This window comes from Scyliorhinus torazame, chromosome 8 (assembly GCF_047496885.1).
Source record: "Scyliorhinus torazame isolate Kashiwa2021f chromosome 8, sScyTor2.1, whole genome shotgun sequence".
NCBI classification, from domain to species: Eukaryota; Metazoa; Chordata; class Chondrichthyes; order Carcharhiniformes; family Scyliorhinidae; genus Scyliorhinus; species Scyliorhinus torazame.
In genome coordinates, this window is record NC_092714.1 from 250,161,917 (window position 1) to 250,183,452 (window position 21,536).

At 46.7% G+C, this 21,536-nt stretch overlaps 1 protein-coding gene across 1 annotated transcript in view; it reads left to right on the forward strand.

The window, feature by feature from the left end:
• The window catches only part of lama5 (laminin, alpha 5), a 377,969-nt gene that overhangs the window by 167,346 nt on the left and 189,087 nt on the right, over nucleotides 1-21,536 (forward strand). Inside the window, exons 12-21 of the mRNA XM_072515083.1 lie at nucleotides 2,113-2,253; nucleotides 3,162-3,299; nucleotides 7,078-7,212; nucleotides 9,296-9,430; nucleotides 12,684-12,821; nucleotides 14,222-14,268; nucleotides 16,159-16,258; nucleotides 16,461-16,513; nucleotides 19,704-19,809; nucleotides 21,048-21,150. Coding sequence (XP_072371184.1) covers nucleotides 2,113-2,253; nucleotides 3,162-3,299; nucleotides 7,078-7,212; nucleotides 9,296-9,430; nucleotides 12,684-12,821; nucleotides 14,222-14,268; nucleotides 16,159-16,258; nucleotides 16,461-16,513; nucleotides 19,704-19,809; nucleotides 21,048-21,150 — 1,096 coding nt within the window. The remainder of the gene's footprint in view (nucleotides 1-2,112; nucleotides 2,254-3,161; nucleotides 3,300-7,077; nucleotides 7,213-9,295; nucleotides 9,431-12,683; nucleotides 12,822-14,221; nucleotides 14,269-16,158; nucleotides 16,259-16,460; nucleotides 16,514-19,703; nucleotides 19,810-21,047; nucleotides 21,151-21,536) is intronic.

The window sequence follows — 21,536 nt, forward strand, 5'->3', positions numbered from 1 at the left end:
AAAGGTGTAACATGTGCTTTGTTCCAATTTCCATATAGTATTGCAGCTTTAATTGTGTTTCACGGGTGATACAATGACTCGAAAGATACAGAAAAGTGGTTGTAGCTTCTGTTTCAGATGCATAGTGAGGTTTAGCTCAGTTGGCTGGACAGCTGGTTCATGATGCAGAACAAGGCCAACAGCGTGGGTTCAATTCCCGTACTGGGTGTTCTGGGGTTATTCATGACACCTTGCCCCTCGCCTGAGGTGTGGTGAATCTCAGGTTAAACCACCACCAGTCAGCTCTCCCCCTCAAAGGAGAAAGCAGCCTGTGGTCTTCTGGGACTATAGCGACTTTACACTTACACTTCTACACAATCATCTGGAGCTGTGGGTCAGTGGGAGAAAGAAGTGGGAAGAGGTACATTTTTACAGGTAAATCAAGATAGCACGAAATGCAACACAGCAGAGATTTCTTGACCTTTGAGTACCGATACCTCTGGAGCATGCGAGCAAAAATCGAGGAATCCCTGATACTTTATTGCATTACTGCAGGGAGCATCAATCTAACCGCAACAGTTAAAATTGCAATTTTGGTTTACTATGCAATGTATTTGCTTATCAGTTGATAGACAAGTACATCAGTGGTGTCCAGTGGTTTACAACTACTTAATAAGTCATGTTCAGCTTTTAATGTGGGAGTTTGGAATTCTCTTGTGTGTTTTGGGCACCAAAATTCCACAGTTCCACCTGTATGTAATAAGAAATTTGCAGAGAAATAGTTAAGGAAGTCTGAATTAAGGTAACTGAATAAATCCTTGGGTACATGAAATTTTCCAAGATTTTTTTTAACCAGTATTGATCAATTCTGGCTATGGATTTCCAAAAATGGACATTTTTCCTCAATTTTCTCCTCTCCTCTCCTGACCTTTCAGAGGCAATACCCAAGCCAAACAACCATTCTTCATGTGCGGGCCTCAACACTGAGTAATCAATTCAGTATTGCTGGTCATCACAACATAATCCCACCAACATGTGTAAACAACCTTGTACCCTCTGTAGCATGGTTTTCTGAATTGTGATCTGGAGCAGAGCACTAGTTAATGTCTCCCTAACCAAGGAGTGGTGTGGTGAATTGAAGAGCCTGGTGTTTCTTTGCCTGAAATCGAGAAACTGCTCAGGATGAGAGTTGAACCTGAGGGATCACCTAGTGGAGATCATTAAAATAAGTAAAGGGTTTGATAGGGTAGCCGTAGAGATTATGCTTTCACTTGCAGGTGAGACTTGATCTAGGGGCCGTAAAAGTAGTCACTAATAAATACAATAAGGGATTCACCCAGAAAGTGGTTAGAAAGTATAACTCAATACCAGAAGGAGTAGCTGAGGTGAATAGCATTTAAAGGGAAGCTCGATTCAAAATATGAGTGAGAAGAGAATAGAAGGGTATGTTGACGGGGCTAGGTGAAGTCATTTGGGGGGAACTTGTGCATAGCATAAACACTGGCATGGACTTGAAGGGCAAAATGTGTGCACTTTGAAACTGTGCAGCTTTTAGTCTGTATAACTGAGCAGGTGCATTGTGTAGGGAATCTAACTTTAATTTAAGGAAAGATTTTCTTCAGGACAGTATTTCACTCCGACATTACTTTTAGCTTGTAAAGGAAAATTAGGCCCCACACATTTGTGGGCAGCACGGTAGCATAGTGATTAGCACAATTGCTTCACAGCTCCAGGGTCCCAGGTTCGATTCCCGGCTTGGGTCACTATCTGTGCGGAGTCTGCACGTTCTCCCCTTGTCTGTGTGGGGTTTCCTCCGGGTGCTCTGGTTTCCTCCCACAGTCCAAAGATGAGCAGGTTAGGTGGATTGGCCATGCTAAATTGCCCTTAGTGTTGGATGGGGTTACTGGGTTATGGGGATAGGGTGGAGGTGTGCGGTTGAGACTTGATGGGCCGAATGGCCTCCTTCGGCACTGTAAATTCTATAATTCTATGAATGTATAGCATTGAGTGTGAAATTACTTACTCAGCGGGACTAAGTGATGATTCTGTAAGGAGGAGCGAGATTGGGATTTTTGGGTGTTACGATTCTGTTCGCTTGTACACATGGCCGAACTGTGTTTCTCTTTACCTTAGACTGTGACTGCAGTACAGCGGGAACCCTGAACAATGACTGCCAGCCAGACCTGAACACGGGGAGCTGCAGCTGCAAGCCAAACTTTACCGGCCGCTTCTGTAATCAGTGCATGCCTCGTCACTTTGGAGCAAACTGCCAGCGTAAGTTACCCTGAAAGGAGAGCTTTGTCTTTTGCCCTGCTGTCACTGAGCATCTCACTCTGGTTTTGTCTGGGATTTGGGGGAATTTATCTTAAAATTGGAAATAATGGAGCGGGGGTGGTGTTGGGGGATACCTTGCATGCCAATAAAAAAAGCGAAAGTTACTTTGTCTTGCTCTCAAATTTACGACAACACCTTGCATTTTTAGGGTGTGTTTAACGTAGCAAAATATTCCGAAGAGCTCCTCAGGAGAATTGTCAAATAAAATTTGACACCAAGCTATTATTAGGAAGGGTGACCAAAAGCCAAAGAGTTAGATTTGAAGGAGCGTCTAAAAGAAGGAGAGAGAGAGAGAGAGAGGCAACGAGGTTTAGGTTGGAAATTCCAGAGCTTAAGGCCTGGGCAGCTAACGATACGGCCACCAGTCGTGTTGAGAAGGCCACCAGTCGTGTTGCGAAGGAAATAGGGAATGTGCAAGAGGCTGGACTTGGAGATCACAGAGGCTTGTAGGGCTAGAGGATGTTAGAAAGATAGGGAGGGGCGAGACCATGGTATTTGCAAATGCAAATGAGAATCCTAAGTCATGCTTATTTCAGCATCACTGGAGATATTATGGGCGTGGTTCTTCGGCTGCGTTCGCCCGCTGACTGGAGAATCCAGCCTGCGGTCAATGGATTTTTCCATTGTCGGCGTCTTGCCGGTGGCATTCTTATGCTGGGTGGGGCGGGCGATTCCAGCCCTATAGTTCATTCCAGTGAAGTGCACAGTCTAATTGCCTGGCCCATGGACAACAAAATGGTAACTTGCAGTATAGCTTTGAGATCCAACATTTTCACAGTTGTCAGTAGGGCTTTGTGACGGTTGAGTTATCCATGCTTGCTGTAATTCTCATTGTTTTATGATTGTAGCGTGTCGCTGTTTGGGCCCAGGCGTTACTGGCGGGAGCTGCAATGAAGAGACTGGACAATGCTTTTGCCGACAAGGATTTGAGGGTTTCTACTGTGACCAGTGTGCTCCAGGCTACTTTAACTACCCACTCTGCCAACGTGAGTCGGTGCTTAGGGTTCCAACTTGTACTATTCTGTGCAGGTGGAAAAATACAGGACATACAATGAAATAAAACGTCCATAATTTAGGTTCCAAAATTATCTGCAAATGCTGAATATTAAAATAAGCCTCTAGTTGGTACACTGAGAATAAGCAGAGCTAAAAATATACATTACTATCAGCGGATGAATATACAGGGAAATTGCCATCTTCAACCGTCTGAAGGGCAACTAGGGATGGGCAATAAATGCTGGCCTAACCAGCCACGCCTACATCTGGTAAATTATTCTTTTTAAAACACGCCCAAGGCACCCAGTGAAAGGTCGTATGGGTACTTGTTAAATATTTTCAGAAAATAAAGTACTAATTGAATGGTTTTCATATCTATAAAGCATGGGCTGGATTCTCCGCCGTCGGGATGCTCCGTTTTGCCGGCAGCCCGAGGATTTCCCGACGTCGTGGGGCTGCCCCACAATGGGAAACCCCATTGACCGGTCGGGGTAACGGAGCATCCCGCCAGCGGGGTGAAACAGAAGAATCCTGCCCCATATATTTGCAGTTAATAAGCTATAGGTGCAGATTTATTGATCAAAGGAAGAATTTGCATTTATAAAGTGATTTTCATGTTCTCAAGTGATCCCCAAGAACGTCTCAGCCAATGAATTACTTTTGAAGAGTTTGATGAGAGCATGAACACCGAGAATCTCATCCCATGGTGGGTGCCAGAAACTGGTGCAGATGCCCGAGACCTGAAACATACTCAAGAGGTCCAGCATGGTCTACACAAAGTCTACTAGACTCCTACCAAACACTAAGAAAATTAGGAGCCACATTATTATGCAGCTAGAGTTCTTGAGTTGTAGTTTAGCCATTCAATGAGCGAAGGGAGTTCTCTGCCTAAAAGGAACGCAACATCCCTGCCCACAGGGCAGCACGGTGGGGCAGTGGTAGCACTGCAGTTTCACGATGCCGATGTCCCAGGTTCGATCCCGGCTCTGGGTCACTGTCCGTGTGGAGTTTGCACATTCTCCCTGTGTTTGCGTGGGATTCGCCCCCACAGCCCAAAGATGTTCAAGGTAGGTGGATTGAACACACTAAATTGCCCCATAATTGGAGAAAAAATTAATTGGGTACTCTAAATTTATTTTTTAAAAATCCCTGCCCACTACCCCTTTCCCCAAACAGCTCCACTTCATCCTACCCCCGGCCCATCACCACCACTGTGACCATCCTCCTGACGCTTAAAGGGCAGCTAGTAGAACTGGAGGACGGTAACAGTGCAGAAATAGGCCATTCAGTCCATCGTGTTTGCGGGGGCCAAAAAAGAGAAAAAAGAAACTAACCGCTCATTTTACCCCTAGCCCTTCACTGCTTGCTGGTACCTGAATTTCTAGGTCTGTCACTCCTGGCATATCATTACCTGATAATTATTCAGTATAGCATCGTTAACATTGAAACATCTCAAGATGCTTCACTGGAATATTATAAGACACATTATGACACCAAGCATGGAAGGAAGTATGAGCAATCAAAAGCTTGGTCAAGGGGGTAGATTTTAAGGAGTGACTTAAAGGAGGAAGTAAGGTAGATAGGCAGAGAGATAGAAGGAGAGAATTGCAGAGCTTGAGGCCTAGATAACTGAAGTCATAGCCTGTAATTAAAATCAGGGGTGCCCAGGAATCCATAAGACCATAAAACCATAAGACATAGCAGCAGAATTAGGCCACTCGGCCCATTCCGTCATTCAGTCATGGCTGATATTTTCTCATCCCCATTCTCCTGCCTTCTCCCCATAACCCCTAATCCTTAATCAAGAACCTATCTATCTCTTAAAGACACTCAATGATTTGGCCTCCACAGCCTTCTGAGGTAAAGAGTTCCACAGATTCACCACCCTCTGGCTGAAGAAATTCCTGCTCATCTCAGTTTTAAAGGATTGTCACTTTAGTCTGAGATGGTGTCATCTGGTTCTAGTTTTTCCTACAAGTGGAAACATCCTCTCCACGTCCACTCATTACAATCCAGAATTGTAATGAATGCAGACATCTTGGGGGGTTGTGGGGGTTGGAGGAGATTATAGATGTGGGGAGGGGCAAAGCCACGGAAGGATTTGAAAACAAGGATGAGAATTTTAATAACTGTGTGGTTACTTAATCTGGTGTCAATGCAAGTCGGTGAGCTCAGGCATGATGGGGGAATGAGAATGGCTGTGAACTAAGACATGGGCAGCAGAGTTTTGAATGTTCCCATGTTTACATAAGTTAGAATGTGGGAAACCGGGCAGGAGGGTGTGATGATATGCATAAGCTATTATGAATATAATGATGTAAACAACCTCCGACCAGCAGGTGGCAGTGTAAATCTACCACGTGACTCTGCACCTCGAGGAGTTGAGAGTTAGTCGTGTTAGTGGATAGTCATACTTGCAGTAGCTCGTGGATAATTTATCAATATTAGTAGTTTGTAATATATTTCTCATAGTTATCTTCACCATGCATTTATTTTATAATAAAACACTCTAACTAGTCAAGAACTAGATGTTCTTCTGTGCATCAATCCTACCGGCCAAGCACAAGAACATAGCAGAGGGTATTGGAGTAGTTGAGTCTACAAGTACTGATGTGGTCTCATCAGCAGATGAGCTGAGATGAGCGAAGTCGGCAGAAAGTGCAGAAGTGGAAATGGGCAAGTATGACGTCGGAAGCTCGTCTTGGGATCAAAGGCGACACAACAATTAGAAACAGACTGACTTAATCTCAGACTGTTGCCAGGGAGAGGAACAGAGTCAAGTCAATAGCTGGGGAATGGAGATTGAAGTGGAGTCCGAAAACAATGGCTTCAGTCTTCACAATGTTTAATAATAATAATCGCTTATTGTCATAAGTAGGCTTCAATTAAGTTGCGGCGCCTGTTCGGGGAGGCCGGTACGGGAATTGAACCCGCGATGCTGGCCTTGTTGTGCATTACGAGCCAGCTGTTTAGCCCACTGTGCTAGCCATGTTTAATTGGAGGAAATTACCGCTCGTTTAGCACTGGATGTTGGAGAAGCAGTCTGATAATTTACCAACAGCGAAGGGGCTGAGCTTATCGTGTGTTATCAATCACAATCCAAAGCCAGAACTTTCAACAGATCTCTGCTCAGCTGATGGAGATAGTGTTGCTAAGCATCGCTGAAAACAGGAACTGCGGTAAACCTCAAACTAGAGTCGGGCGGTTTACCATGCTACCAACACCAGAGGATGGCCAAAATCAGATTATCGTAATTCATACTTGAAATGCAGGAGGTTTATTTTGCATTGGCCGTTTAAACAGATGATTGGAAAACTTTTTCAGATGCCCGATACTTTGTACAATCTCTCCCTCCCTCCTCTGCCTAAAGTATTTTAGACCTTCAGCTCTCTGCCCGTTGTGTTTGCTTACGTAACAACAGTTAATGTACTTCAAAGTAATGCATTGGATGTAAAGCACTTGCAGGTCCCCCAAGACATGTGGCAGTCAAATGTGAGATAAATACAACCCTTTCCTTCTTTCGAAGTCTGTTTTCTTATCTTATTAACACATACATACTCAGAAAGCTCAGATGCATTAGCTTGCTTTAATGTTACCTCTGAAGAAGGCTTTGGGCCTAAAACTGACTGCCGAGAATATGAGGTTGAGCCCCTGTTCTGCTTTAATTCCCAGGTCTAAATGCTAGCTGGAAAATGGACACAACTGCTAAAGCTCCAGAGGAAGCATGTTCAAAGTGTAATATATCTTTTTCTCCTCTCCCTCTTACAGTTTGTAGCTGCAGCATTGCTGGCAGCTTGCCCGAGGTTTGCGATCACTCTGGACGGTGCCTGTGCAAGCCAGAGTTCGACGGAGCTCGCTGTGATCAATGCGCTGTTGGCTTCCATTCCTACCCTCGTTGCCACGGTTAGCATTCTTCAGCCAGGTGATCTTGGCAAAGTATTACATTGACCGATATTCATCGGGAGGGGTTGCAGAAAATTGGAAGTAGGAGGAAACGTGGAGGTCCTCCAGGGTCTCTTTTTAATATTATTTCTACGTTTCCTCAACGGCAGCCGATTTTGAGAGGCTGGCTAGCTGGCTGTCGGGCAGGAAGGCCTCTGGGGTAAGGTCGCAGCTGAGAGAGGGAGGTAGGGAGGGAAAGATCTAAAAGTGGACGGAGTGGAACTGGGGGTTCACGTGGAGAATGGGGGGGGGAGGGAATCAGCAGTGGAGCATGGTGATGTGAGGAAGCCAGTTACAGAAAGTTAGCAAGGGGGGCTGCTGAGGGGGTGAAGCACTGTTGCCCCTCTTGGCCCACAAGCAACAATGTAAAAAGCATGCTCCTGCTCGATTGGCATTTTTCGCTTCCCTGGTTTTCATGACCTCTGAGATACATTGTGCACAACCTCATTAACATATTTAAATTAGAAATATAGGAACAGGAATAGTCAGTTTAGATAGTTGAACCTGTTAAAACCATTTACTGAGATCAAGACCAATCTGTAACCCAACTCATTTCCCTTGACTTGGTTTAAGGTCATTTCATTTTATTTTTTACAAATAAATTTAGAGTATCCAATAAATGTTTTTCCAATTAAGAGGCAATTTAGTGCGGCCAATCCCCCTACCTTGCACATCTTTTGGGTTGTGGGGGTGAGACCCACGCAGACAGGGGGAGAATGTGCAAACTCCACACGGACAGTGACCCAGAGCCAGGATCGAACCTGGGACCTCGGTGCCGTGAGGCAGCAGTGCTACCACTGCACCAGCACACCGCCCAAAGAGAAGCATTTAATGTTTCTGCCCGGTTCCGAACCGGGTTGAAGATCATTTTAACTGAGATTGATCGATTTAATAATTGATCCAGTTTCAGTGGCTGTTTGCAAAATAGAGTTCCAAACATCTACCATCCTTTTTGTGAAGAGGTGTTTCCTCATTTCACTTCTGCAAGACCCTGGCTCTAATTTTTAGACTATTCCCTAACGAGCAGGAATAGTTTCTCCCTGTCCACCCGATCTGTTCCCCTTAATGTTGTGAATCCTTGTTCAAACCATCCATTAACCTTTTAAATTCCAGGGAATACAATTCTCCTTGTAGCTTAACCCCTGCAGTCCAAGGATTATTGTGGCAAGTTTACACTGTGCTCCCTACAAAGCCTACCTTCCCTATGGTGTGGTCACACTAAAAGATCCAGGTGTGGTCCAACCCAGGCTTCGTATGACTGGATTTCTACCCACTTGAAGGCCAGAGTTATTGACCCGCATCGTGAGGACAGGTTAAAAGCTCAATTTCCAACCCACTCTGGTTAAACAGGAAGTTTAAGATGGTTTGGGGCCAGCCTCAGATTATTAAGAGTAGAAGGAGAGCAGGAGAATGATAAATGGCAGAGGTGTTAAGAGCGGGTGCGAATCATAGAAAATCATGCAAACCATGGCTATGAAGTATGTTGAAAGAAGACTGCATGCACGAGGGAGTAGACTACCCCATCGACCATGTACCAATAGTAGATCCCCACCCCAAACGTCCCCATCACTGGCAGCACTGATACACTCCTCCTGCATTACATAGATTATCGTCTTTTTCCGAATTGCATCTTTTTGCTTCAAGGGGTGGCACAGTGGTACAGTGGTTAACACTGCTGCCTAAGAATGCCAGGGACACGGGTTCAATTCCAGCCTTGGGTGACTGTGCATGACTATGTGGAGTTTGCACTTTCTCCCCGTGTCTGCGTGGGTTTCCTCCGGGTGCTCCGGTTTCCTCCCACAGTCCACAGATAGGCATGTTAGGTGGATTGGCCATGCTAAATTGCCCCTTAGTGTCCAAAGCTGTGCAGCTTAAATGGAGTTGTGGGGTTATGGAGATAGGGCGGGGGGTGCCTACGTAGGGTGCTCTTTCAGAGGGTTGGTGCAGACTCGATGGGCTGAAAGGCCTCCTTCGGCACTGTAGGAATTATATGGTTCTTTTCTAACTTGAATAACTTCAGACTGGTTTGCCTTCTTTTCATTAGCTTGTTCCTGTGATGATCGTGGATCGGTGGACAACCTCTGTGGGTCTACAGGCCAGTGCCAGTGTCATCCCAGCTACTCGGGCCCCACGTGCAACCAGTGTGCACCAGGTTTCTACGGATACCCCAGCTGCACACGTGAGGAACCTACTAAATATTGTTTTAACTCATTATGAGGTGAACCGAATCCGTCAGCTCACAGGCAGAACTTAGAACTTCCCATTTCAGATGTGTAAAACTCATAATGGTGCTTTAGGTGTGGTTACTAGAGTGTGGTAAATACTGCTAAAAGTGTAGAGCTTCTATGTGACGACTATTCATTTTTTTGAAAAAACAGTATGCAACCAATTAACACTTTCTCAACATGCAACTCTCTCCTTTACCTTGTCCTCTGGGAAATGGCCCAGAGACAAGGTGGTGCCAGGAAACTAGCTGTAATGTGCCTTTTTGTTTTATTCAGTCATCAGATGTGGGCATCTTATTTCCCATCCCTTATTTCCTTGAGAAGGTGGAACCACTGCCATCTCTGTGGTATAGGAGCAGCCGCAATGCTGTTATGGAGGGAACTTCAGGATTTTGACCCAGTTACAGTGCAGGAACGGCAATATAGTTCCAGGTCAGGATGGTGTGTGACTTGGAACTTGGGTAGTGGCATACCCATGCTGCTGTTGCCCTCGTCCATTAAGGCGGTAGCGGTCAGGGGTTGGAGTTGAAGAGGTCTTGGCAAGTTGTTGCAGTGCATCATGTAGATGGTGCATACTGTTGCTTCCGTGCGTCAATAGGGGAGTGGGTGAATATTTGAAGGTGGTAGATGGGATGCTAATCAAGCAGGTTAGTTTGTCCTGGATGGTGTCGAGCTTCTGGAGTGTTGTTGGAGCCGCACTCATCCAGGTGAATGGAGAGCATTCCGTCACACTTGTGCCTTTATAGATAGTGGACAGGTTTTGAGCTGTCGGGTGAGTTACTCTCTGCAGAATTCCCAGCCTCTGGCCTACTCTTGTATCCACAGTATTCATATGGCTGGTCCAGTTACATTTATGGTCAATGGTGGGGATTCACTGATGGTAATGTGGTTAAACATGAAGTGGTGATGGTTGGAGGGACTATTATACTTTACTAACAAGATCGGAAAATTAGACCAAACACGACTGTACTGGAGGTGATGCCTTTTCAATATTCCTCAGATCCCTGCAAAATATCCAGCATGCATTTGTATGTTGCCTTTCAAATAATGCAACATCACAAGCATTTAACAGGAGACTGCTAGGCAGCAAGTGAGATAGCGGCAGAGAGTTAGACGAGGTAATGGAGTCTGGGTTAAAGAGGTAAGTATTGAGCAGGGGGAAGGGAGGCTGACGAGACACAAGGGCTGGGATTCACCGATCCCGCGCCGGGGGGGAGGGGGCGCGGGATTCGCGCCACGCCACCCCGACGCCGGGCCACCTTCGCGCAGCCGCTGCTGCTCCGGTCGGGGGCCGTTGAAAGCAGCCCCCGCCGCGATTCTCCGCGCTCGATGGGCCAAGTGCCCGCCGAGTTCGGCCGAGTCCCGCCGGCGTGGATTGCGTGTGGTCCTACCCGGCGGGACCTCGGAGTTCTGGTTGCGGGGGGGCCTCCACGGTGGCCAGGCCTGATCGGCGGGCAGGCTCATTCCGCGGGGGGCCTATGTTCCTCCCTGCAGGTCCCCTGTAGGGCTCCGCCATGTTGCCTGAGGGCTGGCGCGGGTCCGCGCATGCGCAGTGGGTTGCCGTCACCACGGCGGCCCCCGGGCATCATGGCGGAGGGGCGCCGGCTTTCGGCGCCAGAGCAGCGGACAGCACTCCGGTGCCATTCTAGCTCACTAGGAAGGGGTAAATGCCTGGGCGTGGAGGCCCGTTGACGCCGGCGTCGCTCACGCCACTTTTGACACCGGCGTCAACACTTGGCCGCGATTTCAGAAAAGCCCGGCCCAGATTTAGATGGAAAGTTCAATAATGTCAGGTATTGGCTGAAGGCTGGGAGGAGAGGGGCAAGTTGGGAAATAAACGGAGGATCAGAGTTGAGTGAGTGAAGGGTGCTTGTTGGGGTGGAGGAACACAAAAGAACGCAGGGAAAGGTTTGAGTGATATAGTTACCAGAATCAGCAGTAAATATCCCAGAAAATATTCCCAGCCAGGTAAATCAGCTCCAGGGTGATAAATACTCATTCCAGGTTAAGCAGCATTTCACTTGCACCTCTTCCAATTTGGTCTATTGATTCGCTGCTCCCAATGTGGTCTCCTCTATAGCGGAGAGACCAAACGCAGACTGGGTGATCGCTTTGCTGAGCATCTTCGGTCTGTGCACATTCAGGACCCTGACCTTCCCGTTGCTTACCATTTTAACACAAGACCCTGCTCCCATGCCCACATGTCTGTCCTTGGCCTGCTACAATGTTCCAGTGAAGTTCAACGCAAACTGGAGGAGCAACATCTCATCTTCCGGTTAGGCAGGCTACAGCCTTCCAGTCTCAACATCGAATTCAACAACTTCAGAAGATTAGCTCTACCCCATCTCGACCTATTTGTTTTCATCTCATTTCATTGTAACTGTCTTTTACCATTTCTTTCTTGTCTTTCTTTATATATGTTTACCCCCCCCACCCCTCCATTTTATCCACATTTCCTTACTCTTTCTCCTCTTTGCTTCCCCCTCCCCCTCTCCCCACACCTTCATCTGTCACAGTTTACCTTCTGATGTTAGTTTCCCTGCTTTTTGGTCTTTCACACCTTTTGTTCTCTCTGGGGACTGCCATTAGCACTCTTTCCCCTTACTTTCTGTGGCTATTAGCACCCCGTGGCTATTAGCATCCTATTTCCCTGGGTTTCTGTGACTGTGACTCATCTTTCATTCTCACTCCACAGTATAAATATCTCCCACTTTCTCTGTCTTTTAGCTTTAACAAAGTGTCATATGGACTCGAAATGTTAGCTCTTTTCTCTTCCTACAGATGCTGCCAGACCCGCTGAGATTTTCCCGCATTTTCTCTTTGGTTACAGAGTGATACTAGTTCAATTCCAACCATGGTTAAAATAACTGAGGAATTCTGCAGTTTTATTCCGAGACAGCAGAAAAATACTTGCTTAATTTCTGGCAAGCTACTACACTTGGCTTTTAAAAATTCCTGTTTTCTGTATTAATAATATTGACTGATTGTGAGTGCATATTTCAAAATCAGTTCTCAATTGCGCTCTAGGATGGTTTCTTCTTGATGAACTTGGTCACCATCTCCCCCACGCCTGAGTCCATACAGTCAAATATTGACAGTTCGGTGTCTATTTTGTAAATAGGAAAGAGTCCACAATGTACAGCAGGATATTTTGCACAAGTGTATGGAGCAAATTCTTATCGTTAACCAGTTGATTATTTATTGCAGCTTGTCAGTGTACCCTGGAAGGCTCGTATATTAATTCTTGTGACCAAGAAAAAGGGAGCTGTAGCTGTCGCCCATATGTGACAGGGCTGCATTGTGACGCGTGTGTTGAAGGAGCTTATGGATTTCCTGATTGTCGAGGTAAGGGGTTTAATAGCATTCTGTCGCACACTGTCCCATCTGGGACTAAGGGTGGGATTCTCCATTGTCCGCGGAAGAATCCAGCCCCAAGTCTTGTGATGGGAATGGGAATGGGGAGTGTTTCTCACTATGAAGAGTAATGGGAAGCCACGCCCTGGGCGGGATTCACCAGGAAATTGTGGGCGGGGTTCACATCACAACGCCTCGCGAGATTGCGTTGAATCTCACGAGGTGTTGCGAGCAGGGTAGATCCTGGGATCGAGATTTCCCGGCTTTCAATGACCATGCTGCGCCGTGGCGAGCTGCTTTCCCGGCGAAGCATAGCCATTGGACCGCGCCCATTATATTCACAGCGCCACCTGGGGGCTTGATTTCCCGATCCCCCGAGCCACGTGTTTCCTCACGGTGAACCGTTAACTGGAAGTGGGATTCTATACTCCCGCCACTTGTCAATGAGATTTCCCATTGAAGACACCCCACGCTGCCGGGATACCCACGGACAGGGTGCACCGCCAGCAGGAGAAGTGAATTGCAATGGCCGGAGAATTCCGATCCTGTCTTTCTTTCACCACAATGGTTTAAATTCTTCTCACTCATTGTCAAAATGTAAGTGTCACACTCCAGTTGTGTTCAAATCAACATCCTGAATAGAAACTGTACTAGGCTAGCTGTAAAAAATCTGCAGCTACAGGAGCAGGTCAGAGGCAAGTAACTCTCCTCCTGCCTTACCCAAAGCCTGCTGACAAGGCTCAAATCAGGAGTCTGATGGAATACTCTCCCCTTGCCTGGAAGTGTACAGCTCCATCAACGCAAGAAACCTGACACCATCCAGCACAAAGTCCATTGGATTGGCACCCCAGCCACCAGCTTCAGCGCCCACTCCCTCCACCACGGATGCACAGTAGCAGCAGAGTATATCATCTACAGGCTGCACTGCAGGAACTCTCCAAGGTGCCTTGGATAGAACCTTCCAAGCCCACGACTTCTACCGCCTAGGACAAGGGTAGCACATGCCTGGGAACACCACCACCTGTAAGTACCCCTCCAAACCACACATCATCCTGACTTGGAACAATATCACTGTTCCTTCACTGTCGCTGGGTCACAATCCTGGACTGCCAACTTAACAGCACTGTGGGTGTACCTACATCATGTGGACTGCAACAGGTCAAAAAGGTGGCTCACCACCACCGTCTCTAAAAATTAGTGATGGACACCCACATCCTTTGAAGGAATAAGAAAATGGAGACGTACCTTCTGTACTTCACAATTAGTTAACTTATCCTCCAACTAATTTGTATCTAGTGAAGTGTAAGCACTGTTATTAGGTGGACAAAGGTGCTGGTGAGTTGCTGTATTTTCAAGGTCTCACTCATTTTTTTCTCTAAATTTATCAATAGTGGCTTCCTGTGACCCAGCAGGCTCCACATCTCTCTCCTCTGATATTGTAAGTAATATGCATTTGTTACAAGTGAGACATCATAATTATATTCTATATTATAAACATGATTTCTTAAAGCATTGATAGAATGGACAGAAAATGAACTGGGGCAGGAATGTAACGGAGGAAAAAAGGTTTTCTCCTTTGCTGAATATTAATGGCTTTGTTGGGGGAGGGAAAGATTTCCTCTGATTTCCGCAAAGGGAAACATGACTTGTTTGAGTCCATTTACAGCTTTGCATTTACAACATCACTGAAATTCCTCCCATGCGTAATAAAACTGTAAATAACTTAAATGTGTTTACAATTTTGGTTATACAAAGCGCACTGGGAATAACGTTTCCCTCTAAGGTTGCTTTGAAAACTAATTTAGTTTTTGACTTCCATAAACCATAAACCGTGAAAATGAGCTTTGTGTGTTTAGTTGCTGACTCAGCCCTTCAGGGCTGGTTTACTATTTGTCAGAGTCAGGAGGGAATATTATCAGCAATTTACATAATTTTGCTGGGCTTTCTGGCATTTGCCAAGGACGCCATCATTATTTGGGATAGAGACTGAGGCCTCAAGAGTCTCCCACTGCTGCATAGTATTGCCCGCTAACCCCTGCCCTGTTCATAAGGCTCGCATGTTTAAAAAAAAATTGTTACTATATGTAAGAAATCTAATCAATTACATGCAGATTTCCTGATGGTTGAACTTAAATCTCAGCCAGTGCCCAACCGGTGCTGCCATCGCAATGTTGGATATCAAAGATACAGTGAAGTGGGCCGCCGTCCTGTTTCCTGCCCCTTAAACCCCAATTATATCAAACATTGACAATGGGAAGACAGGAGCTCTGAGCTGCTGCTTAGCATTGAGCATCATTTAACGTTGCCTACTAAATGGAACTAGATGGTTCTTTATGAATTTTATGCTGATGTATTAGAGTTTAAAGGGTCAAAGTGGACTTGACCTCTCATGCCACATTTACATAGATGGAAGTGCTGCTTTCCCAGTTTGGAGGAGACATTCAGTCCGAGACATTACCAATTGAAGCTGTGCCCTTGCATATAAACAGTTTTTAAATTTAATAATCTTTCTTGTCACTAGTAGGCTTACATTAACACTGCAATGAAGTTACTGTGAAAAGCCCCTAGTCGCCACATTCCGGCGCCTGTTCGGGTACACTGAGGGAGAATTCAGAATGTCCAAATTACCTAACAGCACATCTTTCGGGACTTGTGGGAGGAAACCAGAGCACCTGGAGGAAACCCACGCAGACACGGGGAGAACATGCAGACTCCACACAGACAGCGACTCAAGCCGGGAATCGAACCTGGGACCTTGGCGCTGTGAAGCGACAGTGCTAACCACTGTGCTACCGTGCTGCCCTGTTAGGTTGTTTGTTAGGCAAAGCTTAAGTATTCAGTAACTTGTGAAAAATGTCCAACGATCTTGCCATACACTTTCTCCCACGTTTTCCCATTCTCCTGGGAGACATCATGATAGCATTTCCAACATACCACAGTTGTTTCCACCTACCAGCTAGTGTGACGCCTGATGTAAAAGACAGAGAACTAAAGCACAACAATTGCTTGGAATTCTTCACCCATTGGGGCCAGCAATAAGTGAATTTCAGGTTTAGTCGATGCTCAGGGTATGTAATCCACTTTGAATGAAAGAGTTGGGCCTCACTGTCATTGAAGCAGTTCCTGCCGGAAATTCAGAATTTTGGTGGCAATGATGATGTTGTTTGCAGTTAATCCGATGTCACATTTCCAGTGAGGCAGGGTAGGGACAGAAATGCTGCAAGGTTTGAAGAAAACTAGTACCTGATGTACCCAGTCTAGAATGTTACTGGTAGGCAGTGCACGTGACGTAAGTGACCAGAGATATTTGTGCATCTTTTCTAATCAGGACTCTTGCCAATGTCGGACAAATGTTGAAGGTTCAGCCTGCGATAAGTGCAAGCCTCTTTATTGGAATCTTTCAACGGAAAACCCAAGGGGCTGTACTAGTAAGAAATCACTTCATATCTCTGTACCACGTTTAACATTGGTGGGCTCTTTTCAATGTTGATTATTGTTTTTTCCAGCTGAATTAATTAACTTTTAGTGCATAGTATCTAATATATCTCATGATTTAATGCAATCTTGCAGAATGGTGCTGTTGTCAGTCACTAACTACCTTTATATGTGTCTATATATATTTATTTTCAGGTTGTCAGTGCCATATTGAAGGTACATTAAATGGTGTTGCAGAATGCCTACAGGTTAGTCAAAGCAGAAATATGCCGTGCAGCAAAGAATCCTTCCATATCTGTCAACTCCGAAAGAAATTGATTGTGGGACTGCAGGATTTAAACCTGTGTAACTCCCTCGCCCTCCATGAATACTCCTATAGTAGGGCAGCACGTTGGCGCAGTGGTTAGCACTGCTGCCTCACGGCGCCGACAGCCCGGGTTCGATCCCGGCTCTGGGTCACTGTCCGTGTGGAGTTTGCACATTCTCCCCGTGTTTGCGTGGGTTTCGCCCCCACAACCCAAAGATGTGCAGGGTAGGTGGATTGGCCACGCTAAATCGACCCCTAATTGGAAAAACTAAATTGGGTACTCTAAATTTATTTTTAGAAATGAATACTCCTATAGTTAGTACACATCTGAAATTGAATTTTTTTTCCCCACTTGCAACCACCAAATGTGCACAACCTCCCTATAATCCTCACTGGGTTCAATTTGAGTCTTTTCCACAGACTTGAGCTTGAACAAGTTCTTTAATATGACTTCAAAGGTTTGTAAATGCTTTGTAAATGTAAGGGGCGAGATTCTCCGACCCCCCGCCGGGTCGGAGAATCGCCGGGGGTTGGCGTGAATCCCGCCCCCGCCGGTTGCCGAATTCTCCGGCACTGGATATTCGGCGGGGGCGGGAATCGCGCTGCGCCGGTTGGCGGCCCCCCCCCCCACCACGATTCTCCGGCCCGGATCGGCCGAAGTCCCGCCGCTAAAATGCCTGTCCCGCCGGCGTAGATTAAACCACCTACCTTACCGGCGGGACAAGGCGGCGCGGGCGGGCTCCGGGGTCCTGGGGGGGCGCGGGGCGATCTGGCCCCAGGGGGTGCCCCCACGGTGGCCTGGCCCGCGATCGGGGCCCACCAATCCGTGGGCGGGCCTGTGCCGTGGAGGCACTCTTTCCCTTCTGCCTTCGCCACGGTCTCCACCATGGCGGAGGCGGAAGAGACTCCCTCCACTGCGTATACGCGGGAATGCCGTCAGCTGCCGCTAACGCTCCTGCGCATGCGCCGCCTGGAGATGACATTTCCACGCCAGCTGGCGGGGCACCAAAGGCCTTTTCCACCAGCTGGCGGGGCGGAAATTTGTCCGGCGCAGGCCTAGCCCCTTAAGGTTGGGGCTCGGCCCCCCAAGATGCGGAGCATTCCGCACCTTTGGGGCGGCGCGATGCCCGACTGATTTGCGCCGTTTTGGGCGCCAGTCGGTGGACATCGCGCCGATACCGGAGAATTTTGCCCAAGGTCGTTTACGTGTTCATTCTTGACATGTGACTGTTGCTGGAAAAGCCAATATTTATTGCCCATCACCAATTGCCATTGAGAAGATGATGGTGAGCCATTGCCTTAAAATTCTGCAGTCCATGCTTTTGTTGGGGCATTCTGCAGCGGTTTGATGCAACTGAGAGGCATGTGAGGTCATTTCAGGGGCCAATTAAGATTGCAATAGTGGATTGCAGTGAGCATGTCGTCACATGTAGGCCAGACCAGATAAAGATGGCAGAATTCCCCCCTAAAAGGGTTTGTGCTGCAATCCAGAAGCTTAATAATTATCACTAACAAGACAAGCACTTATTTTCAGATGTGTTAATTAATTGCTATTAAACTCACCCCAGCTGCCGTGCTGGAATTTGAATTTGTGTCATTGAACTCCGTGCTGTTGGCCTTATTCGGCACCACACATTTAACCAACTGAGATAACGGAATTGTTCTGTGGCTCCAAAGGATCACATGGTCAGACCTCCCTTTGCACTTGGACTATCGAGCAAATGTACTGAACAAATAAAGTATCTGATATAACAGAGATAAGTTTCCTATTGAAGGTTCCAACTTGATTTTCTCTGAGCCAAAGAGTTCAACTTAACTGACTGGTTCCTAAAACAGGTGGGGCTTCATGGATTAAAATAACAAGCAACTAAGTTTCGTTATAACAATAATGGTTCCAATCACATTTCGCTTTAGTTCATATTTGAAATATATAGTTTGGTTCTCTTCTCAACCCAATAGTTTAGAATCATAGAATTTACAGTGCAGAAGAAGGCCATTCGGCCCATCGAGTTTGCACCGGCTCTTGGAAAGAGCACCCCATCCAAACCCACACCGCCACCCTATCCCTGTAACCCAGCAACCCCACCTAACACGAAGGACAATTTTTGACACTAAGGGCAATTTAGCATGGCCAATCCACCCAACCTGCACATCTTTGGGCTGTGGGAGGAAACCGGAGCTCTCAAAGGAAACCCACGCAGGCACGGGGAGAACGTGCAGACTCCACACAAGCAGTGACGCAAGCCGGGAATCGAACCTGGGACCCTGGTGCTGTGAAGCAATTGTGCTAACCACTATGCTACCAGTGAAATCTTGCGATATTTGTACCCGTGTGGAGCAGGAAATTGAACCCAAATGATGTATGCTCTCGGTCCGTACCTGTAAAGGCATCTAGTGGCATCTTTTTAAAAATTTGAACTTGGGATGTCAGCATTGCTGGTGAGACTAACACTTATTGCCCATCCTTAACTGCCCTTGACGAGGTTATGGTGAGCTGCTGCAGTTGATGCAATGTAGTACAGCACTTTCTGGAGTGGTTCATATAATTAAGTGGCTTGTTGCACCTACGCCGTCTTCTGTTGCCAGTATTTCCTCTCTGGCACAAAGCTCAAAATCACAGTGTAAGCAAATCCATCCCATTCTCTGGTCTCCCTCCCCAGCAGGGAAGCGCCGGGTTTCACCGTTAGCCCAAACTGGAATTTTCTGACTGGACTTGAAACCGTGGAGCAAAAAGTTGGCAACATTATCACAGCCATTTTCACAGTGATGTCAGGCTATTGTTCAAAGACAGGGACTGACTGATGAATCTAATCTTGAGTCAAAAGTGTGAGGTTGCAGAAGATAGTCATATAACCGGAGAGGTAGCAGATGAATGTCGGCCACAGACTTAAGGGGTCAGCTCTTTATAATTTAAACATGGGGATTTTGTGTGCGAGTCTCTCTGTTCACGGGCATCTTGCATCGCCTTTCCATTCCTTTCATATCGATACTTTAAAATATTATACAATTGCAGCATGTGCAGATTTGCATTAATAAGTGGACATTTGTGCACAATTGAAAATATTTCTCACCAAAGTAGGCAAAGGTTTTGTTTCAGGTGGCCTCTGTAATGTTGCTTCTTTGCTTTGTAGGGTGACGGCCAATGTTTCTGTAAGCCTAATGTCTGCACTCACCATTGTACAACTTGCAAAGCAGGATACTATAACCTCGATGACAGGAACTATTTGGGCTGTCAAGGTAAGTTCCCTGTTACCCAGCTTGACTGCTTTTCTTTGCATTTAAACAGAACCAGGAACTGCAAGCTGGGGTCTGAGGTGTATGACCTCTTTGGCCCTTTTTTGTTGTTACGGCAGGCCGGAATCTCTTGCCTGTGGTTTCCGTTGATCTCCTGAAGCTGCTGTAGTAAAAGTCTAAATAAACTCTGGCAGCTGCTGGGACTGGTTTGTTTGGCTTTCGAAGTGAGTTATTACCTGACAGATAAAAGGATTAAAGAAAGCCCGTGTTGATGGAAAATACAGCGTAGAGCAGCTGACAGTGTTAGACCGCTGTAACCTGTATCCCACTCACTTCAGTAGGATAGGCAGCTTGTCCAAGGGGCATTTCCTCACTCTGCTCTTCTGAGCTTCAACAAATCTCCCAAGGGGTAACTGGGGGCTCGATTCTCCGTTTGGGAGACTGAGTTCTCCCGCCGGTGTAGAATTGCTCCTGGTGTGCGCTGACATTAGGAGCGGTGCCAAAGAACGATTCCCTCTCCCTTGCCATGCAAATCTATGCATATGGGGGCGCTCAGGCCATCATTTTGAGTGGGTGTCCCATTACAAAGGTCCAGTTGTTGGCCCCCTCCCCTCCACAATACAAATCCTGCAACCCCCCCCCATCACCCCCTCCACTGACAAGTAGGGATATCCTGCTTCCTCACACCACCACAAGAATTACAGGTCAGTCCCTTCCCCACAGCACGCATGCATGAGGCTGATCCCACCTTTAATGCCCTTCAGTTCTGTGGTCTGCAGCTCTTTGAACTTCTCCCCTTCCTCCAGCTCTTGTTTCTTCCCTCCAGCTCCAATCTAAACTGACATCACTGTTCCACTAAAATAGAACATATTGAACGGAGGAAAAAAATGTCGAGTTGGATGGTTTGCTTTAACTGAATAATCCAAAGTTCTGGAAACCCAGTTGAGTGTGACAAATTTCTTTGGGACTCTCCCTGTAGGTATTGCCAACTTCCTAACTCCCAAATGTGACCAACCTTCACTATAACACAGCCTGTGGCAGTCCCATTGCGTGTTCTACAATTTCGATCAACCTGGGAAAGATGAAACTCAGTCAACTTGTAACAGTTACCGTTAGAACAGATAGACTTATAATGAGCTGGTGTTATCAAGCGTTCAATAAAGAGGAATGCTTGTTGGGACGTGTATCAATTTCAAGCTTTACAAGCACAACTATCGTTAATTTTTTTGTTGGACCTGCAGGCTGCCAGTGTGACATAGGAGGCTCATTGGGTAGTTTGACGTGTGCTGATCGATCAGGAAGTTGTCAGTGCAGACAGAATGTCGAAGGACGGGCATGTAACAGGTAAGAATCAAAACTAGATTTCCTACGTTCTTGTATCTGCCCAGCAATCTCCTTTTGATATTTAATCACAATTCACGTTTTCGGTCATAAATTATTGGATGCATGTTTTAAATGGGACTTATACCAGTAACCATGATGTACTGTGGTATGATACTGTGCATGATAGTCACTTTTGATGGTCATTGCATCTGTAAATGGACAGAGCCACAAAGACGTTTTAACTACACGTGCACCTTGGAAATAAGGGGTGGGATTCTCCGACCCCCCCCCCCGCCGGGTCGGAGAATCGCCGGGGGCTGGCGTGAATCCCGCCCCTGCCGGTTGCCGAATTCTCCGGCACCGGATATTCGACGGGGGTGGGAATCGCGCCGCGCCGGTTGGCGCCC